The sequence below is a fragment of the Schistocerca nitens genome, chromosome 3 (assembly GCF_023898315.1).
Source record: "Schistocerca nitens isolate TAMUIC-IGC-003100 chromosome 3, iqSchNite1.1, whole genome shotgun sequence".
Classification (NCBI taxonomy): Eukaryota; Metazoa; Arthropoda; class Insecta; order Orthoptera; family Acrididae; genus Schistocerca; species Schistocerca nitens.
The window spans coordinates 665,395,822-665,417,559 of record NC_064616.1 but is presented as its reverse complement, the minus strand read 5'-3'; the positions used below and the strand labels follow the sequence as shown (position 1 = coordinate 665,417,559).

The 21,738-nt window shown below is 40.2% G+C and overlaps 1 protein-coding gene across 1 annotated transcript in view; it reads left to right on the top strand.

The window, feature by feature from the left end:
- Positions 1-7,207: 7,207 nt before the first annotated feature.
- Positions 7,208-21,738, top strand: part of LOC126248625 (plastin-2) — a 223,659-nt gene continuing 209,128 nt past the window's right edge. The window contains exon 1 of the mRNA XM_049949796.1: positions 7,208-7,321. Within this exon, the coding sequence (XP_049805753.1) occupies positions 7,259-7,321 (63 nt within the window). The 5' untranslated portion in view covers positions 7,208-7,258. The remainder of the gene's footprint in view (positions 7,322-21,738) is intronic.

Here is a 21,738-nt window from a genome sequence, read left to right as displayed (position 1 = left end):
GACATGGAAAACAGTCAAGTCATTGATGTTATGTGGAAATGGAGTGATTTAGCTGACATCTAAAAGGGCATGATCTTTGGCTTTCAGGCAACGGATGGAAGCTTTTCTTAAACGGCTAAGTTTGTAAGCTGTTTGTGTACCGCTGTTGTTGAAGTATGAGGTGGATAGTAAAGTGGCGGTGTTCAAACCCGGTGCCGAGGCAGCTGTGGTGTACTACAGACCATAGACGATTCTGGTGAATGACAGTTGTGGTGATGTATATCATCGAATAGACGTGTAGCTGTTGAGCAACTGACTGCCTAGATGAACCAAGGGGCAACCAACAATGTCTCCTCAATGACAGTTCAGTGGACGTTGCTGTGTATGGACTTACACAGCAAGAGCCTGGTTCATGCATCCATGCTGACTGCTGTCCATCAGCCGTGAAGGCTAGTCTCTCACAGTGACGACTATGTGTACCCTTTGGACTCATTCCTCATATTGCACTCATGTACACGATCACTGTTTCACTACTAGCAACCCCCAGAAGTTGCAAGCCAGTATAACAGCTGGACGTCCACTGAGATGCGACAGCTGACTTTTCAGATGAATCACGTTTTGTACTCCATCAGACATAATATGAGACGTCTGAAATCAAACTGGGAAAGAGTGTAATGGTCTGGGGTATGTTTTCATATCATTCCCTGTGTGATCTTGTCATTCTGGAAGGCACAATGAATCAATATAGTATGCATCTACCCTTGGGGACCACATCCACTCCTAGATGCAGGTTTTTTACCCTCAGCATCATGACATTTGGTAGCAGGGCAATGCAACGTGTAACACAGCTCACAGTGTATGTACTTGGTTTGAAGAGCATCCGGATTAATGTACCATACTACTCTGGCTACCAAACTCCCTGAATTTAAACCCAGCTGAGAATCTGTGTCACCACCTCAATTGGGCTGTTCGCGCCCTGGCTCCTCAAGCAAGAAACCTAGCACAGATGGCCATAGCACTAGAGTTGACATGGTTCCACAGGTATGTCAGTACATTCCAGAACCTTGCTGACAGTCTTCCTGCATGTACAGCAGAGGTGGGCACTGGAAAAAGGTGGATATTCAGGCTTTTGACAGGTGGTCACATTGTTGTAACTGGACAGTGTATCTGGATGTGAATAGTCTTTACAGCTCAGCAGTGTTACAATGCCTGTAGTGCCAAGTTTTGTATGGTTTTCTACGCATAGAGATGAAACTTTTGATATGAAAAATGTACTAGCTGCTTATGACAATGAATACATTTGAAAGCAGAATTCGAATATCCTGAAAGTATTCACGATTTTTATTCATTTTTGCCGATATTTCTTGAAAAAAAGAAAAAGATTTCACTATCTGAAAGTAGCAAACCAAAGAATTTAATTTCGATTTTATATGATAAGAAAAACTATGTCATTCACTAAATAAATTTAAAGAATGTCTGCATCATAAATTAGTATTAAAAAGCTTCATAACATTTTCTAATTTAGGCAAATTCTTTGGATGAAGTCATACATTGAGATTAATACACATAAATATATGAATGCAAGCAATGATTTTGAAAAAAATATTTTCAAACTGATAAATAAACTTTTGTTCAGATCAGTATGAAAAATGTGCAAAAGCTGAGGAACACAATACTAGTGACATCCTGTGCAGGTAGGTAAGAAGCAGCTGCATTGATTGCAAGCCCTAATTTTCAAAGGAGTGTTATTTTAACGAAAATTTAGTTTGACTCAATTAAGCATGATTAATGTAGTATTTGATAGGCGCATAGCAGTAGAAATGGCTATTTTATATATTTCAAAGATCTTCTTATAGACATTCATTATGGATACATACTAAACAAGTTGCTGGCAAAGTATGGAAGACATTGTTCCACACAAAGCTATAGCTTAATTTACCATATTCAAACTTCAGATATTTATGAATATGTCAAATGTGATTTACACACGTGCTCTGATAATTTAGGTATCCTTGTAAATAACAGATATAACACTCCACTTGTAAATAAAACGGAAGTTGATTAATGAAAGTTGAGTTGAAAAGTGAACCTATTACCAGTATCGAATTTGTTGGTTTATGAGCTATAATTTATGCACTCGAGCCTGTTTCAGGATGTATAATGCACAGAGCAAAGGGTGTTGAACAGTCTTCTTTTAAGGAATTAGCCATTAATAACTGCTGATTATATGTGCAATTCTGAATTTAAAACACCTGCACAACATGTTAACTGACCACAGCGCCACCTAATTTCTACTTGTAAATGACAGACTCTAGATTTATCAACACAGCATCATCATCATCATCAGCCAATTCAATCATTAAATGATGTGGCCTCTTCGAGTCGTGGATTCAGGTAGGCTTTCAGCAGTCTTCTCCAAGTGGGAAGGTCTTGGGCAGTTCTCTGCCAGGTGTTACCAGCGATCTTCTTGATGTCTTTGTCCCATCTGTCTGGTGGTCTTCCTCTAGGCCTCCGGTGCTCCCTCGGACTCCACTCCAGTACTAGCTTCGTCCATCTGTTGTCTTTTCTTCTTGCGACGTGGCCAGCCCACTGCCATTTCAAGGAACCTACTGTCTCTAAGATGTCATTAACCTTCGTCACAGACCGGATGTCATCTGCCCTTTTCCTGTCCTTTCTTGTATAGCCCAGCATTGATCTCTCCATGGCTCTCTGTGCTGTCGTAAGTTTCCCTTTTGTAAATGAGTTCAGTGTCCATGTCTCACAGCCATACGTCATCACAGGAAGAATGCATTGACCAAATACTGCTTTCTTCAAATTTACTGGCATTTTTGATCTGAACACTTTTGAATTCTTCCCAAATGCTTGCCAGCCAAGCTTGATGCGTCGATAGATTTCTGGCCTTATGTCTCCCTTCATATTTATAATCTGGCCAAGGTAGACATATTCACTGACCTCTTCTAGCAGACTGTCCTTGACCTTCACATCTCCAGCTGGGACCCATTTGTTGGACATTACTTTTGTTTTGGAAAGGTTCATGCTCAAGCCAACCAGCTGACATTCCGATGCAAGATCTGTAATTAAGTTTTGGAGCTCTGCGAAGTCTTTGGCCAGTAAGGCAATATCATCAGCAAATCTCAAGTTGGTTAGCCATCTTCCATTAATTCTAATTCCCTTACCTTCCCACCTCAACTTTGACATAGCCATTTCCAATACAGCAGAGAACAGTTTTGGGGAGATGGGATCGCCCTGCTTGACACCCCTCATGATGCGGAATTCTTGAGTTGATTCGCCGATGTTAACATAAGCTGAAGAATTCTCGTAGATTTTCCTGAGCACAACACAACATAATACATGATTTATACTTCTAGATAAAGTTGATACAGTAGTTGGGGGTAACTGCCACCTGAAAAATGATGATCAGTAATCTTATTGTGTATGTATGAAAAAGTAAAACCCTGAAACGTGATATGTAACTGATATGAATACCTTAGCTTGGAACTCATTAGCACTGGAAACATGACGATCACTAATTTTATTATGTATGTGTGAGATGTAACTCCATTAAGTGTGATTCATAACTGATTTTATTGTAAAAGCATTATACGATTAAACTCTGAATACGTTTCATCGTAGCTGGTGTCTGTAACAGGCTATAGTGAATGGCATATGTAAAGGTGCTTAACTGGAATGCAAACCAGAGTTACTACTTTGACTGCAAGTAGAACTGGTTCAAGTATGCTTTCCATATCAGGATAAATTTAAAAAAGGCAGGTATAGTTTGCTGCTAAACTTGGTAAATTATCTACCCTTCCCTACCACTGGTTCTGTAACAAATCATTATCTTAAACTGTGTGCAGTCAACCAACTGTGCTTTTAAATTTTCTTTGTAATGTAATGATGTTGTAAAAAATGAAATTTGTATGTAGAATGTTTTTGTTCGGCTTTTTCCTATATTTCCCTCTGCAATATCTCATATTGTTGGTGCCTCAGTCAAGTAACTATTGATGAAATTTATTTCCAAGGGACTGCAGTATTTGTTATAAACATTTTTAGAAAAGAATAATACATAGAAGAGTGAGACGAAATTAACTGAGCTAGAACAGTATTTGAGATTTTTTTTAGTGATGTATAAAACAGAGACAGGTGAAATTTACTGATCATGAAGCATATGTGGAAATGGTGTAAGTTACACATTTCAAAAATTTCTATGCCATGAGTGTACTTGTGAGGTGTGTGTGTGTGTGTGTGTGTGTGTGTGTGTGTGTATGTGTGTGTGTGCGTGTGTGTGTGTTATGTATTTTTGATATACTATCAAATACTATTCAAGAAAGAAATTCAGGATGTTCAGATACTTTTGAATATGGAGCCACCTTGGATTGTAGCATCAGTGTTCTGTCAAAGTGTAACTGTGCATATTATGCCATCTTGGAGTTTTTTATTTTCCTGCCATTGCCATCTTGCTTTTTCAAAATTTTCCCACAAATATGAGATTATTTGATGATTATTATATCACTGAGAAAGCAGTGTGGCTTGTGATGTCATGATCATTACATCACAGATAAGGAGATGGCTTATGACATCATGATAATGATGTCACAGATAAAGGGGCCGTCTTGTCTTGATGATTTTTACACTGCAATAAAGTGAACCAGAGTCGCCATAGAGATTCTACTATTGTTCATTTATCTAAAGACCTAGCGATTACAATTACAAACAATTTGAATTGTAACAATCAGACAGAAAATGTTGTGGAAAAGTAAATCAAATACTTTGTTTTCTTGGACAAATTGATACATGGAATTCACAGTGAACATTGAAAACCTTCAGAGAAAGGCAGCTCGTTTCGTATTATTGCGACATACGGGAAAGAGTATCACGAATCTGATATGCAAGTTGATGTTGGAGCGACTAATATGAAGGCGTTTGTAGCTTTGTCGAGATGTTTTTACGAAATTTCGATCACGAAGTTCCTCGTCCAAATGCGAAAGTGTTTTTCTGACTCCCAACTACAAGGGCATGGTGAACAGTAAAGTCGTAGAATTTATTTATTCTTTTCTCAATATTGATTGATATGTACACATATTGCTCAGTCAACTTTTACGCTTTGCTGATCCAAGCTGTAACCCTCTGCTGCTAGAGGACTCTGAACTGTAGGGTAACATGGCAGTGTAGAGCATAAATTTGTCGATGCATGAGGAACAGCGTCCTCTAATCCCTCAGAAAACCGAAAACCTAACTTCAAAGAGTTCATCCTCTCATGGATCACTCTCTCCTTCAGCATGACTTTGCCTGAACACTAACACGAGCACTTCGACATCTGCAACAATACAATTTTTTGTGTTCACTGCCATTGACCATCCTGCATACAGTCCCGAATTGGTCACATCAGATTTTCATCTGTTTCAAAAACTTAAAGAACACTTTGATAGTGATGAAGCAGTGAAGGCAGAGGTGAGGTTGTGGCTCCATCAAAAAAATCAAACATTCTACAGTGATGGTATCAACAAACTGGTCTCTAAATTGGGAGAAATATTTTCATTGCCAGGGTGACTATGTCCTGAAATAAATATGAAGGATAAAAATGTAAAATGTTAATACACTTTGTTTTATTGAAAAACTATATGCGTTCACATGGAAGATTCTGAGGCATTACTTTTCAGCACATCTTCATTCATAGGGAGAAATGACCATAATGATAAAATATGAGAAATCGGAGATTGCACGGAAAGATTTGGGTGTTCACTTTTCCCAGATGCTATTCGAGAGTTACTCAATGTGCAATTGGCACAACACAAAGAGCGATGCCCTCATTTTGGCTACTCAGTCAACATACTACAAGGTGGTCATCCCTGAGTACCTCCACCAGTAGATGTTGAAGCTGTATCTCATGTCACATTGAACATATGGAGTGGTGTTATCCACATTTGCCAGGCATCAATTGAGAAATTGAAAAGAGGAGTCATGCATGCACAAAGTGTGCATGAAACTAGTCCTTACCTCCATGACACTACTCACCATGCTTCACCCTTTTAACGAGGTGATGTAGTAGACACTGGACTCGCATTCAGGAGGACGGTGGTTGAAACCTGCGTCCGGCCATCCTGATTTAGGTTTTCTGTGATTTCCCTAAATCACTTCAGCCAAATGTGGGATTGGTTCCTCTGAAAGGGCACGCCCGACTTCCTTCTCCACCCCTCCCTAATCTGATGGGGCTGATGACCTCGGTGTTTTTATAACATAATCTTCCAGTCAATTTCCCTCACGACGCCATTCTGTTCAGTCCATCCACATTTCAGCTTTGACTTCTTTTCTTAGTACAGGTTTGTCATTGAGGGTCTTAATTTTCATGAAGGGGCCTCTGTTTCCTACAATGGTTTCTTTAATTTTCCTATAGGCAGCAGCTATCTTTCCCTGTATCTATACATGCTTCTGTAGCTTTACAAATTGATAATGGATGATATATTTCATGAGAGATGCTGCAATTGAATTAATGTTTAACAACATTTAATGCAATTATATACTTTGAAACCAGAGACAGCGGTTATGTGTGTGTGTGTGTGTTTTAGTAAAAGGTCTTGTGGCCGAAAGCTCAAATGTATAGCTGGCTTTTTATTGTGCCTCTTTGTGAGTCAGTGTCTCCTCTGTATGGTGAGTAGCACTCTGTCCTTTTCATAATACTGTCGTTATTCCATCCTGGATTGCCTATTGTAATTACTTAATAGATGCTTATTAATATTTTGATAATTAATTCTTATGAACGTTTTACTTTTACTTTTTTATCTGAAGATTATCGTTGAGTGAACAGAGCTGGCTAGTTACCTTAGCTGTTTAGTCCCCCTTAAACATCCCATCAACCACCACCACCACCAGCTGGCTAGTTGCCGTTACATAAATAGAATTTCACCTGCGAAATAGATGGGAGTTTTCAAGGAGAAACTTTTTCAGTTTGTTTTTAAATTTAACTTTCCTGTCTGTCAAACTTTTAATATGATTACAAATTTTGATGGAAGCAATGGGCACCCCTTTACGTGTTAATACGGAATAATGAATGTCGTAAGTACGTATGCGCTTTTCGTTCACTTCACGCTACTACTAGTCTTGACTGTGTTGTGCTTTTCAACGGTTAGGATATGACTGTTCACCCGGAAACTGACTACAGTCTGTTCTGGATACGGGTTGGTAGTTGCTGGAATACGTTGTGGTACATCGTTGCCTAAGAAACGCGAGGAATCTTTGGTTCGAGGGTGAAGAAACAGCACTCAGTAGTAGTGAAGTAGCTATGGCGTCGCGAGGTCCGTTGACGGAAGAGGAGCGATCTGAACTGCAAGAACAATTTACTGCCGTGAGTAGTTATCTTATCAAAAAGAATCCAGTAGCTGTATAATCTCACAATGTTTGTGCTTACTTGTGGCGCGTGGTTCAAACATTTGTCATTTGGGTAGATTTTCTGAAGTTGCGTGAAGGGATAGCCTCCTCAATGTCTTGTGTGTATGTGGATACGGTGTCGTATTTACATTAATAAACGTGTAGGCTGAGTAGTGTGCTGTGCAGTTTTCGGATGGTGTTTGTCGTGCATAAATTTAAGAGAAACAACATTTTGTAATCAAAGGCTTAGTGTAATGCAGTAGAGTAGTTTTAGGCATCTTATTTGTCATCTTTTAGTGATTTTTGACGTTGCAGAATTAATGCATATTTCTTCGTATTGTTCGTCGGCGTTCATCTCTTTTATTACGTATTAAAACTATATTATTGTATTCGTTAAATATAAAAGCAGTGTTGTGATCAGAATTTTGGCTCGTCAGTCACCGAAGTTGGGTAAAGTATTGTACAGCCTGAGAATACTTAATTTTCGAAAACGATGCAACACTCTGTGATGTATGTCCATTAACTACTGTTGTTTCAATAGTATGAACATAAAGTCCTTCCAGCAATCAAAGCATTTTTTGTGCGTACGGCATTGATTCGTGTCGTAAAGACTCGTGTTCTAAATATTGCTATAACTTCAGTGTTTAGGGTGCATTTGAAATTAGTATTGTGTACTTTCTGATATATACTCTTAAGGTTGTATTTACATACCTTGCTTGGTGTCTGTATTGTGAATTAAAGAGAGGGGGCGTTGGCCAGCGTATAATACAGTAGTTCAGCAGGCTCCTCCACTTTGTTAATAAATGGAAGTGTGAAAAGCTGTTCTGCCCGTGCTTGATTTTAAGTTTGAAAATATCGCACAATCATGAAGTTTTCATTGCGCAAATGTGGTGTGTTGATGTAATATGTGATATTAATTTGTTGGTGATATTTTTGTCAAAGATATTTGGAACTCTTCAGTAAACATTTCTTTTGATAGCAACTGATATGCAATGAAAACGATGTTGTAGTTCTTCGTGTTATCCTGGTCAAAGAAGCAGTTTGCACTTGGAGGCTACCTTCTGTATCAGGGAAGTAGTAAAACAATTTTGTCAAGGAATTCGTAGCCTTATGTGAAACACTTTGGCATCATATACTTTATAGAAGTATTTTGCATTGGTGTTTCCCATTGTGATAAGACATCAGACCACATTGCTTGGTTTTCTGGTGTAAATTCTCATGACGACATTTTAAGCACAGTATTACTGGACAGTGTCACAGAATTTTTCTGTTAACAAGGACTCGGACCTCAGAAAATGTAAAGTAAAAAGAAAAGTACTGAATTGTTTTTTTGTGCTTTTGACTGAACTAGAAATTTTCAGGTTGATGACTGGCTTATGATGCCTGCTTCTTGATGTTCCCCTAAACTACACTAGGCCTACTTTGTTGTTGTTTTGCCTCACACATGTGAAGGTGTGACACTGTGATTGGAACTAGAGAATTCCGCAATATTTATATATCATAAGCTTTCACCCTATAATTGTTCAGTAATGTTGACAGAGGACAGAGTAACTGACTGGTTCTAGGTGTCAACAAATAGTTGAAAATTACCTTCCCCACCACACACACACACTCACACACACACACGGAGGATGAGTACAGAATGGTGTCATTATTTGGACTACAGGGAGCCAAAACGTACCTATAAGAGCAAAAGAGTCATCAAAGGATTTGGCATGCAAGTAGCAGACTTCGCTCCAACCATTGACGTGGAAAGATGGTTGTTAAAGAGAGAAGGTGATAAACTTCAGATGGAGCAGATATGCAGAGACTTGGGTAATACCTCACATCAAGGAAACTTAGTTTTGACCAGATTCCTTGATGGCTCTGTCAGCACATGTCTTCTAAGAATCCTAATAGTTTATTTCGATGTTTTAATTATTTCAGACAGTTAATAAGTGCAAACGTAATGTGGTCTGCAACATTTCTTCATAAGTTTGTATGTGTTGAAACTGTGACATTGTTACTGTTATTAGCACACTTAAAGGAAGTGCCATTGCTTGTGCAAATTTGTTAAAATATTCTGTACTATGCTTTTTCCTAAAACAATTGTTTCTTTATGAATTTGTTTTCATTTGGTTTCGATATTGTGGCATTTATTCCGTGAGTAGATTAATGTCTGCAGTTATTGCAACAGGCAAAATGAGCAGTTTAGGTGGAAGATGTGGCTGAACCAGTAAAAAATACATTACAAGAGCAATTGTATTACTAATGCAGTTGCATTGGTGGCTTTTACAGTATATTCAGTGGTTAAGTTTGATGTGGAAATTTTCTGAGTAGATTGATAACCAAATGGTTGGATTTTACAATTTTATTTGTAAAGTCATGTTAATTCAGGGCATTTTCTGTTATATGGCTTCAAATGGAACAAAAATTTTGAAATAAAAGAGCACTCAACAGCCAGTGTTAGATGTAGTAGTGATGTCCCTGGAGAAAGACATGCTGTATCCTTTGTGTGCTAAGTGGCCTGTTTCTTTGTGGATTGCCGTACAGTTCTTGTTGCTGTTACCCAAGACAAAACTTTCAGCATTTCAGACACAGAATCCATACTGGAAAGCCTTACTATACTTCCAAGCAGTGACAATAAAATTTGGAAATAAAACCTGTGGGAAGCATGAGTAAAAGATCTGCATTAACATTTAACTTGTTGGGATAGTGCATGCATAAAGTAATTACAGAAAATTATTGAAAAATGTAGGTAGAATCACTACATGATGAATATACATAATGAGCAAAGGTTAATTAATTTTCTTGGTGGTGGTGGTGGTGGTTGTGGTGGTGAGTGTAGGTATGCTCTTGAGGTGGTGGTTTTTCCTAATGTTGGTAATGTAACAAATCTTCCTTTCCTTTTTTAGCTGGGGATTCCTTTATGTTGAGATTCAGCAGTTTTTTTCCCCAGTGCTATGCAGGCAGTGCCACAAGTTATCAACTGCATTATGTTAGTAGCACTTTTTCATCTGACATTTGTTAAAGGCAAAATATAAATTCCTCACTAATATCAAGAGTGAGGTAGGAAAGCAGACAGCATTGTATCATTATTGAGACTGCTAGAATGGATGTAGTTTTATTGGAGTAAACAGTGTTTACACCTGAAGTTTACATATTTAGTGTGTGTCAGGTAATTCCAGTGTTGAATTGCCATTCTCTAAAAGCAATTATGAGAATTGTATTGGAACATCTTTAAGTCATGTTGGGTTAACTAAACTTACAGATATTGAGTGTAGGCTTTGTCCTGGGTGGTGGTGTGTGACGTCATAGATGCGCAATCAGGAAAAGTGTACTAAAAGTTTATTTTGGGTCTATAGTATTTTTTGTAATACAGTTTGTGGGACACTGATATGCAGTGTTACCAGGGGTCTAGATTAGGTTGTGAGCTGGCAAAGTGGTATCGAACACTTCAGTAAATCCATGTCGTGCTGTTAATTCAACCTGTATCCCGTCCTATGCTAAAGTTTTGTAAACTCGAACTAGTGAAAGGAGCCATTTGTTTAACGAATGGTAAGTGAATTTTACTGATGTTGACATTGTTGCTCGTAAATGTTTGCTGTAACTTTGTCTGTCTGCTACAACGTCACTGAATGGTGTGAAGTATTGGTTTGGAGTCGTGGTTTGGACAATTGCAGGATTCGAATTCGCTTTAGTCGACCTTGATGTAGGGTTTAAGCCTAAAACAATTTCCAGCCCCACCACTGTTCAAATATGCCTTAAATAATGCCTTTTAACTGTAGGTACCCCTTTGGATTTTCTGAGAATGTTCTTTCGTGACGTTTCATCAGCGTAACGTGGGAAGATAATCCCGCCTTCAGTCACCTTAACTATTTTTCTCCTCCCCCCCCCCCTCCCTCCTCCCCAATCGCGATTTGTAAACGAGGCTTTAACCATAACAAGGTCTTGCATGGAAACGCTGCGTCACTCTGCAGCTTTCGTACACACCGTTTGGAAACTGTAACAGGTTCTCAAAGTTGTTGCCATGAAGTTGTCATCAGAGCGAAGTACTGAAGGAAGTGAGGTGTAATGTAGTATTCGAAGAATACTCCCTCGGTTGATCCTACTCCCACATTAAAGCTGTCTCGAGGAGGTAACGTGGATTGTGTTACCGCTGCAGAAGTGTTAGTTGCGTTTCTGTCATCAGTTGTTCTTTTTCGTTGTCGTATTAGATTCATCATAAAAGAAATATCCACGTGTTCGAATGTCTTACTAATTGTGGATGTCTGAGTAGCATTAACAGAGTTGATTGCAACAGCAGAGCTGACTAATAGTCTACAAGCACACGGGCCGTACCCGAATTAGCTGGCGTTTCGTACTGTAGGGAAGAAGATTGTTGGGACCTCTTTCTGACTGCGGGAGAGTTGTTAGATTTCCAACACTGTTATCTTGCTGTTTGATCAAGTTCCACATGTGTTCTGTCGTTGAAGTTCTCTTCGAAAGCTCTATCTACAGAGAAATAAGTGCGTAATTACATAAAAGATGGTCGCTGTCATCAGGCAAAAAAGATAGGGTACCACTGTACGTTCACTTGTTACTGATATATTTATGTCCCGTCTTAGCTGATTTGTCCTGTATAAAGTAATATTAAAATATGCTGTTTAATTCGTGAGGAGCTTATTTAGCCATATCTGATGAACAGTTCAACCGGAAAGGGTTAGGTTGCTGTAATTTGGTTTCTCCATAGTGGCCCGAGCGAGATGGGGCAGAGATAAGACACAAGAGACCCTCCTCGGTAGTTGCGCGCTCAGCTCAGCGGAATGCTAAGCGAAGGGGCCCGGGTCTGATTCCCAACCGGGTTGCATAGTTTCTTCGCTCGGGGACTGGATGTTGTATTCATTACATGCGTGTCGTTATAATTGACATACCACTATTCAGATGGCTGAATGGGCACGTCCTGAAGGCCAACAGAAAGGAAATTCCATTCTGGATGAAAGCAGTTTAAATCCTTGTCAGGCCATCCACATTTAAATTGTGCGATCTTCATGCAACTTACTGTAGATAGTTTATGGCACTTCGTTCCCCACAGTCGAATAATTAGACTCGCAGTCTTCTACATGTGAATGATGTGTATGCTACTAAAACACTGTTGTTAGATTCATTGTCATATTCGCCAATAGCCTAACATTAAAGTCAACGCTTTCGGATCTAGTCATAATATGACGTGACTAATTGTAAATTAACTTTGCGTGCGGAGTGGTGCAGCATTTGACGCTGGCCTTGTTATGAAATAGCGATTTCAGATTTATGGCTGGTCTTCAAGGTTTTTTTTCCTTAACTACGCTAAGTAAAAGAGACGATAGTTCCTGTAATACTGTCCGGGCCAATGTACTTCCTCTGTCTTCGCTGGTGCTCAGTAGTGCCATCGACTACTATGCAAACACATTTTGGTACCAATAATTATGTTTATGTAGAAGGCAAACCAAAGATGGTGCTCTATTAGCAAAATACTTAAAAGATGAAAAAGGTCTACTGTAGACCTGTTCCATCTTCTAAATCTTTTGCTAATAAAGCACCTTCTTTGGTTTGCCTGCCACACAAACATAATTATTGCACGGCCAACACTACGCTTGTTCGCCCTCTTCTGGAGTTTTGCTGGATCGTGTGGAAATCCTCATCACCTCATCAGATAGTACTGACGGAGGACATAGAAAATTTCAGAGAAAGGCACCTCGTTTTCACGAATCAGAGGGGGGGGGGGGGGGTGTGGGACGAGTGTGTGCGACGGATATGATAACGCGAACTGGGGTGGCAATCATCAAAACAAAGGAATTTTTCGGTACGGCGGTATCTGCTCATGAAATTACAGTAACCAACTTTCTCCTCTGAATGCGAAAGTATTTTACTGATGCCGATCCACATAGGAAGAAGTGATCATCATACTAAATTAAGGTAAATCAGAGCTCGTACTTGTAGATTTGTGCTCTTTTTCCCACGCGTCGTTACAGAGTGGAATGATAGAGAAATAGTTTCAAAGGAGTTCGATGAACCCTCCTCCAGGCACTTATGTGTGAATTGTTGGGTAGTCATCTAGATTTAGACCTAGGGGGACTGTCTCAATAATAATATGTAAGAAATGTGCTAACTGCGTTGTTCGTTTGTGTACATAACTTCTCTTTATGGAGTGTACAAAAGTCAAATAATAAATATTCTGCCTGTAGCTGATAGGACAGGCCTCGGCTTTTCACGGCGAACAAGTTGACTCAGTGGTAACACATTTTTGGAGGACAGTTTTTTTTTTTAATCTTCAACCGGCCATTCAGGTTTAGGTTTTTGTGTTCTCCTTTAATCGATAAGAGAAATACCAGAGTAGTTAGTCTGAAAAAGATGTGGCAGATTTCCCAATCCGAGCGTGTGGTTCTTCACTAATGTCCATCTCTTCGACGGGATATAAAACTTAATTGATCTTTCAGTATTGTCGCCCACAAATTATAAGCAGATATTATGAAACTATTTTTGGTGTAATAGTGCGGTTTCACCCGAAATATTAGTAAAGACAATGTCTGCATTTCGAGAACGACCACCACGAGAGACATTACAAAGTGCAACCTGAAAAGATTCGTATCTGGTTCCTTGTTCTGGCAAATTGTCAATCATCCGTTGCTAGATAGACCCTGCGTTATTAACATCGTAGTAGTATTTCTATACACAGTAGACATGGCAACCAGTTATAGGGCCTTCCAGAGCAAAGTTGGAACAGAAATGCAATGAGACTTCGACTCTACTTTACGATTTTTACTGTCAAAATGATCTAGCAAAAACGAGTGTATCATACAGAAATCATCTTTCTCAGGCGCCATAGAAGGAAATGCAAAATTGCACGGTTCCCCAAATCTTTAGGCAGGAGCTTTCTACACGAGAGCAGTAATTGCAGTGCACGTATTGTCTGTAAACTTACCAGAATCGCCTCCAAGAATTATAGACTGTATCGTTGCAAACACTGAAGTTACACTGTTTTGAGAACCAGTGTGGATACATGTGCTTGACACGTCAAAAGTTAGAGCGGAATGAAGTCGAGGACTCGAAGGGAGGTTGCTTCTGAGGCTTGTCGGTGGCCTATGAAGTAAGGCCAGCAGAAGTCTTAGCAATTGTTTTCCACTCGTATGCGACAGCTCTGTAGGTTAGTAGGTAAGAGGACATTGTACTCTAGGTTGGCTCAGAAATAACAGCTTGGAGAAAGAAATATATGGGTGTAGTACCAAAAAAAATTATAAGGTAAACGGAGATGTTTCAGCAGCAACGGACATAAGAGGAACCGGGAGAGTATCATATAGTGGAACGCAAAAAAAGTGAAACAACAAACATAAACATAAGTGACGAAGTTCATAAAGCAGAATGAATGTTGCCCCACATACTTGTACAGAGTTTTGGACAATAAGCGTCAAAGTACTGTAGCCTGACTAACCTCTTATTACGAATGACTGTTTAACATAACGAATCTCTCTTTTAAGTTTGTTCCTTAAGTCGTCCAGCAAGTGAAAATTTTGTTTTTTACGTCCACGCAAGCAATTGCTGATCTGAAAACAGCCATTCATGAGGTCATCGACAGCATCGATGTTCCGACACTTTAGCGGGTCATGCAGAATTTCACTCTTAGTCTGCGCCACATCACCAATGATGGCAGGCATAACGAACATGTCATAACCTAAGTCCGAATATCAGTAGTGACGTTAACATGTTGAATAAAGTGTGGCTGTGGTTTGTAACTAATTTAAGTTTTTTTCATGTAGTTAAGTGTCCTGTATATGTCAGTTTGTCAAAGTTCTGTAGAATTCTAGTGCGGTATAGGAAGAGCTGTTAAGGCGAAACCATTTCAATCTGTATTCGAAAACAAAAAATTAAGCCGTTTGTCAAACTTTTATTTCCGTAGCTACATTGTTATACAACTGCGTGTTTAACTCCTTTCTTTGCTGAAGTTAAATACACTAGTGTTCACTAAAGGTAAGTTTTCCTTCTAATAATGTATTTGTTAATATCACTTTTTATTGTTGTACCACTTTTTACATTTCTCAAATACAAGAAGTTTTAGAAGTTTCGTGACAGCGTAGGCTAAACAGCAGAGGGATCTCTAGAAAACTTAGTAGACGAATCTAAACACCAGACAAACATCACACCAGTGAAATATGGGCTGAAGAAAAGTATCCAGTTAGCTAAGCAAACGGGAATTAAGATATTGTCAGGTCAGAACTTTGCTGAAAGGACCTGCGTCTTTAACTGCCCAGATTTTCTGTTGTGCAGGACTGACGCATTCAGACCAATCTGCATGTGTTCAGTTCTGTTAGTCACTTTTGATCGACGTACCATCAGATCATTGGGCTCTTTAGTTTTTCATGGCTTCAGGTGAAGCATGGTTTAGTCAACTGTGGTATTAGCACTCGCAGAACACCAGTCATTACGGACCAGAAAATTGACATCAATGCTTTGAACAGTCGTTGCATTATGTAGAGATTTGTATTTGGTGTACAGTTTTTAGTGCGGTTTTATTTATGCCAACCTGCGCCGAACTGTTGGCTGGCTATGGTGAAACTGAGGGCTATTTCGTAGGTTGTTTGCAGTTGGTTTTATTCATCTGTTGCTAAAAGTTCTTACGCGATTTCATATATTGTCTTAAATAATTCACATGTACCGGGTGATCAAAAAGTCAGTATAAATTTGAAAACTGAATAAATCACCGAATAATGTAGATAGAGAGGTACAAATTGACACACATGCTTGGAATGATATGGGATTTTATTAGAACCAAACAAATACAAAAGTTCAAAAAATGTCCAACAGATGGCGCTTCGTCTGATCAGAATATCAATAATTAGCATAACAAAGTAAGACAAAGCAAAGATGACGATCTTTACAGGAAATGCTTAATACGTCCACCATCATTTCTCAACAATAGCTGTAGTCGAGGAATAATGTTGTGAACAGCACTGTAAAGCATGTCCGGAGTTATGGTGGGGCATTGGCGTCAGATGTTGTCATTCAGCATCCTTAGAGATGTCGGTCGATCACGATACACTTGCGACTTCAGGTAACCCCAAAGCCAATAATCGCACGGACTGATGTCTGGGGACCTGGGAGGCCAAGCATGACGAAAGTGGAGGCTGAGCACACGATCATCACCAAACGACGCGCGCAAGAGATCTTTCACGCGTCTAGCAATACTTTTTTTTTGTTCTAATACAACCCCATGTCATTCCAACATGTGTGTCAATTTTTACCCCTCTATCTACATTATTCCGTGGTTCATTAAGTTTTCAAATTTATACTGACTTTTTGATCACCCGGTATTTTGACAGTGGTGTCATCGCACTTTGGTTACGTTAAATTGCATTCGGGATGACATAGAATTTTGTTTTTGAAGACAACCTCAGCCTTGTCGTCAGATTTCCCAAATATGTCAGTCGTGCGTAATGCATCAAAGTATAGCTTCGTGGAAGTAGTATAGCTTCGTGGAAGTAGTATAGCTTCGTGGAAGTAGTATAGCTTCGTGGAAGTAGTATAGCTTCGTGGAAGTAGTATAGCTTCGTGGAAGTAGTATAGCTTCGTGGAAGTAGTATAGCTTCGTGGAAGTAGTATAGCTTCGTGGAAGTAGTATAGCTTCGTGGAAGTAGCGTGTAAGGGGACGATCCAAAAATGTGCTCGAGGGCGTTGCAGCAACGCATACGCAACGTACTTGCCACACAGATACGAGTATATAAGCACCGACATGTAGGCAAGGGATTAGTGTGGCATTCGCGTCTTTCCTACGTGCGTGCCGTAAATGCAGAAACGTGAAATATGGCGGTGTTAATACCAAAGGCGTTCAAACACGACCAACGTGCTGTTATTCTTTCCTTAGCTGTCGAAGGAAAAACACCGGTAGACATACATCGGACAATGAAGAATTTGTAGGAAGCAGTAGGTCTGTTAAAAAGCACTGTTGTGAAAAAGTAAGCGTTGCTGCTGCTTCATGAAAACGCACGTCTCCATATCTCAAATGTTCCGCCAACTCAAGTGGGAAGCACTCGAGCACACGCTCTGTAGCCCTGATCGCTCCCCATGCGATTATCGCGCCTTCGGTCTCTTAAAAGAAGCCTTGAAGGGTCGACGATTCCTGTCGGCCGAGGATGTGCAGAAGGCAGTTACCGACTTCTTGACGCCAGCAGGACACGTTGTTTCATCAAACGGGTGTCTTCAACCTGGTGCGTCGGTGGGATTAATGCCTCAATGCTCACGGCGATTTTGCCCAATTGATATACCGATTCTGAACTGTACAGCTTTCGATGGGAAACAATTTAATCGCCCCCCCCCCCCCCCCTTGTGCATCTATATCCGTTACTCCGCTGCTACCAGCCTCCCTACGAAGCCCATTTTGATTGATTTTTGTTTTGAGCCCCAAAACAAGTCACCATATTATGGACCAAAAATTTTCAGTAACTGTCCATGTAAGTGAAATGGCTGTATAAAGCTTTAAATAGCACAGACAGTTGTAGAGGCTACTCGTATTTGCCAATTTCGATATGCCATGGGGGGTATCGGTGAAGGACGTTAAATTCTACCCGTCTCAAGGTAATTTAATTTAGGTACAATTGTACTTTCCTTAAACTTCTTGACCTTGTTCTGTTGCTGTGGAGCAATATTTAGTCTGCTTAGGACAGTCGAAATTCAGAAAGTCAACAAACGACAGTGTCGTCGTACTTCTGTAAGGTTACAGGGATTATTGTTAGCTCAAGTTTGCACATGGCAGTCTAAGCAAGAAAACTACAGCTGTAGATGGCAACTCAAAATTTGTGATAAATTCCAGCTGTAACATTATGGGCAGTTTATAGTAGCGAGTGTGTTTTAAACGTAAAACCCGCTATTGTCTCGTGGAAAAGTCTGCGTGGTATGTTTGCACGATGGGACCAAACTTCGGTAGAAATCTCATGTTGAGCTGTAGCCTCTCGGGCACTTCCCGTCTTCTGGGGGCTGCGGTTATCTTATCTTCAGTAGCTGAAACGACGCAGATGGAGGATATCCTCTTTATCGGGAATGTACCCAGTTCTGTTTTCTCGCTATGCAAGATTGTTGAGTCATGACTGCTTGTACTGTTCCGGGAAGTACTTGAAATGAGTACATCTGTGGCGCGATTACTTGCGTGTAGTTGCTAGACGTAAAGAATTTACCATCATTCATTTTGGTTATTATGCCCAACTATCACAAAATTTTATGAAGGACAAATAAATGAATATAAATTAAGAATATAATCATACCGTCAGTCGGTGGCTGTCCCCGTCTTCATGATAGCTTTGCCCTGCAGATAGTAACGTAGCTGTGGATTCGAAGTCTCGATGAAATCTGTCGATTTGTTTTAATTTCGAGGTTCAGTAGCCTCTCGCCTGTTCCACAAAGGTGCCAGCGCGTCTTGCTTCCTTAAAAGGCAGTGGTTTAGTGCCATGTTCATAGGCAGTGTAGTACACGGTGCACCCTTCCCGGTGTACAGGTGCACATTGCAACTGCTGATACGCATATCTACTGATACCTAAAAATGGCCTTTAATGTCATGGTTTGGGTTCATTGTCAAACTGCTGTAACCACCACTGTAAACAAGTTTAATACAGTTGCAAACCATTGCGGCACGTGTGCATAACTTTTGAGTAGTTTTTAGGAGGGCTTCGCACACTTTTTTGCATGACGCATGTATCAGGCAGCAACAAGGGGAAGTGAAAATTCAGAAGTTTTTTGGTCTAACGCGAACAAAGGTACTGTTGTGTGTGTGGCAGGGCCGAAAAATTGTATTTTACCTAAAAGTACGTTGAACCACGCCTTGGACTTAAATCCTTCGTCATGTACGGGGGGGGGGGGGGGGGGGCGACATTGTTTGTGAACACCACCTGTATCATATGATGCATTTGGTGTACTAAAATGTCCAAATAATAATGGTCTTCATAATCATCTTCAGTTACAAATAGGCCATCGGAGTGCCATGAAACTGTGGCCCACAGCATCGGTTACTCCGTGTTCACCGTAATACGCTCACATATGCTCAACGGCTCACTTTCGCGACATAGTGTCCCTATCCTGCTCCAGTGAGCCAAATGGGGAAAGGGGTCCTACAGTTAAACGTGGAATCCGAACCACATGTCGTTTCTGGAAAACCTTCATGTAATTTAGAGGTGATGGCGGAGTTAAAAGCAAACTGAAAAGAAAACCGTCGTCGGGCCATGATTCGATCCCGTGGCCTTTCGGTTTCCAGACACGCGTTTTACCGGTAGACCACCAGGTCAGACAACGCATTAGCTTATTTGTAGATTCACTTTCCATAAACCATGAGCATAGGTGGAATCAGCGGATATGACTAATTGGATCGTACTAATCTTAAATTATGCATGAACTCTGTACCATTTACGTACGCCGTGTCGGTGCGTTCCTAGGTCGTGGTCGGTTGATGATGGGAGAGGACCTCCTAGCCGCGGGTGCTACTCTAATTTTGACGTCACATTTGCTCACCAGTTGGCGACAGTTCTCTTCATAGACCGCAGATTCTAGTTAGTATTCTTCCAATATTAACCTCCCCTTTTATTTTGTTAAGTTTGAAGTTTGTCTCAATTGCGTTAACCCCAAATACTTCCAGGACCACACCGAAGTTCTACATTCAACTGCTTGCGACTAACTACGCTGCATCACTGTTCTCGTTGTGTATCAGTCAAATCTCTCTTGAGTTCATTGGACACACGAGTAAGCATTTCCCCCTGTTTAGTGTATTGTAGACTACGCAGTTTCATTGCAGGATTGGACGAGAGCCTCATTGTATGAATTGTACAACGTATCAATTGTGCTGTTTTCCAGAATATAAGTATTTCCTTCATTTTGACGTCCAGTGCATTTGGTAATAGCGTTTCTTCGCTAGAACCGCTCGTGACTTCGTTGTAATAATCATTGTAACATGTGCAGTTCGAGGCTTCAATTGATTCTCATGAAACAGTTTTTCTTTATGTAACTGCATCCGCCATTTCTGCTTTGTGAATGTGCGTAATTCTAAACTTTTACTGGATTTCAAAATATCAGTATTCCGGCCACTCTTTAGGTGTAGAACCACTACTTCTGGCGCCACTTTGGTTCTGGTGATAATGATTTCAAAATCAACGGCATCATCTTTAATTGGTATAATTAATCGCATTGTCATTTATAGTGCTTATAGTTCTTGAAAAAGCCGCCTTTTATATGAGAGTATGGTTATCACGTTTTAATGCATTGATAATTACTTGGGATAAGACGCCGATATCATAGGTACTGACAGGTGTCCTCTACATAGTTTTCCTTGTGGTGAGAGCTGATAGCTACAAGAAGCTCGATAAGCACGTAGCCATCTGTCAGCGTCTGATAACGAGGTGATTCCTCTAGGTCACAGTAGTGGAGCACGCTGAGATTGTGCTATTCTTTCGGTCTTTAAACTTTACCTGCCAGTGGTATTGTGGCGTGGGAACTGTGCTTCCGCACATTTACAGGAAGTGCTTTGTATGCAAGTGTGTGTGTGTGTGTGTGTGTGTGTGTGTGTGTGTGTGTGTGTGTCGCGCTCTCCCGTTGAGTCGTCACTACCATCATGGTAGTTTGTTGATAACAAAGTTTCCCGTCATTAGTGTAAGGAATCCCCATGGGAGTTGGAGATATTTAAGTACTTTTCACAAGAACGTCAACCTGTATAGTCTTGGATACCACATGGCGTACATTAATCTTTTGAATTCTACGGCACGAATTACTACTAAAATAGAAGCGTAGTTAGTTTTATACTTATTGAACGTCACTTTAATTAATTCGACAATTTTCGTAAGCTTCAGTGTTCCAAGCCGGCAGTTGATGAAGCGTTTGTGAGAATAACTGGCGTGTACGCAGCAAAACTATTTCAGTGCAAAGAATTGAAAAATGTTTATTGCAGTGAGATACACTCAACGAAATATAGACAAGAATATTGGTTTGAAGGAGTGGTGATAGCGTGCAACAGGGGCTAGTCGCCAGGATGAGAGGGGTCTGGGCGACTGCAGGATTATCTTCCCTGTACTGTGTGTTACAATGTTGTTTCACACACAGAGAATATAGACGTAACAGGCGGAGAGATCATTTCTTATTATAGCTCGCAGGACCAATCGTGTGATTTCTTTGTATCTTAACAGATCTTCCAAAATCTTTTTGAGATTGATGGGGGTCTGCCTACTGTGAGGACAGGAGTCCGAAGTGGACGTTGAATGGTTCCTTTTTGGCAGCGCCCTTCCATATGGCTCGGGCACCGTTAAAATATCTCGTTCTCTAAATGGAGCCACGTACGTTTCTGACGTGTTCTAATCAGCCACATTTATAATATTTTGATGGGTTTGAGATCACGTTCATATGCTCAGTCGAAACGCATTCTATTCTGTAAAG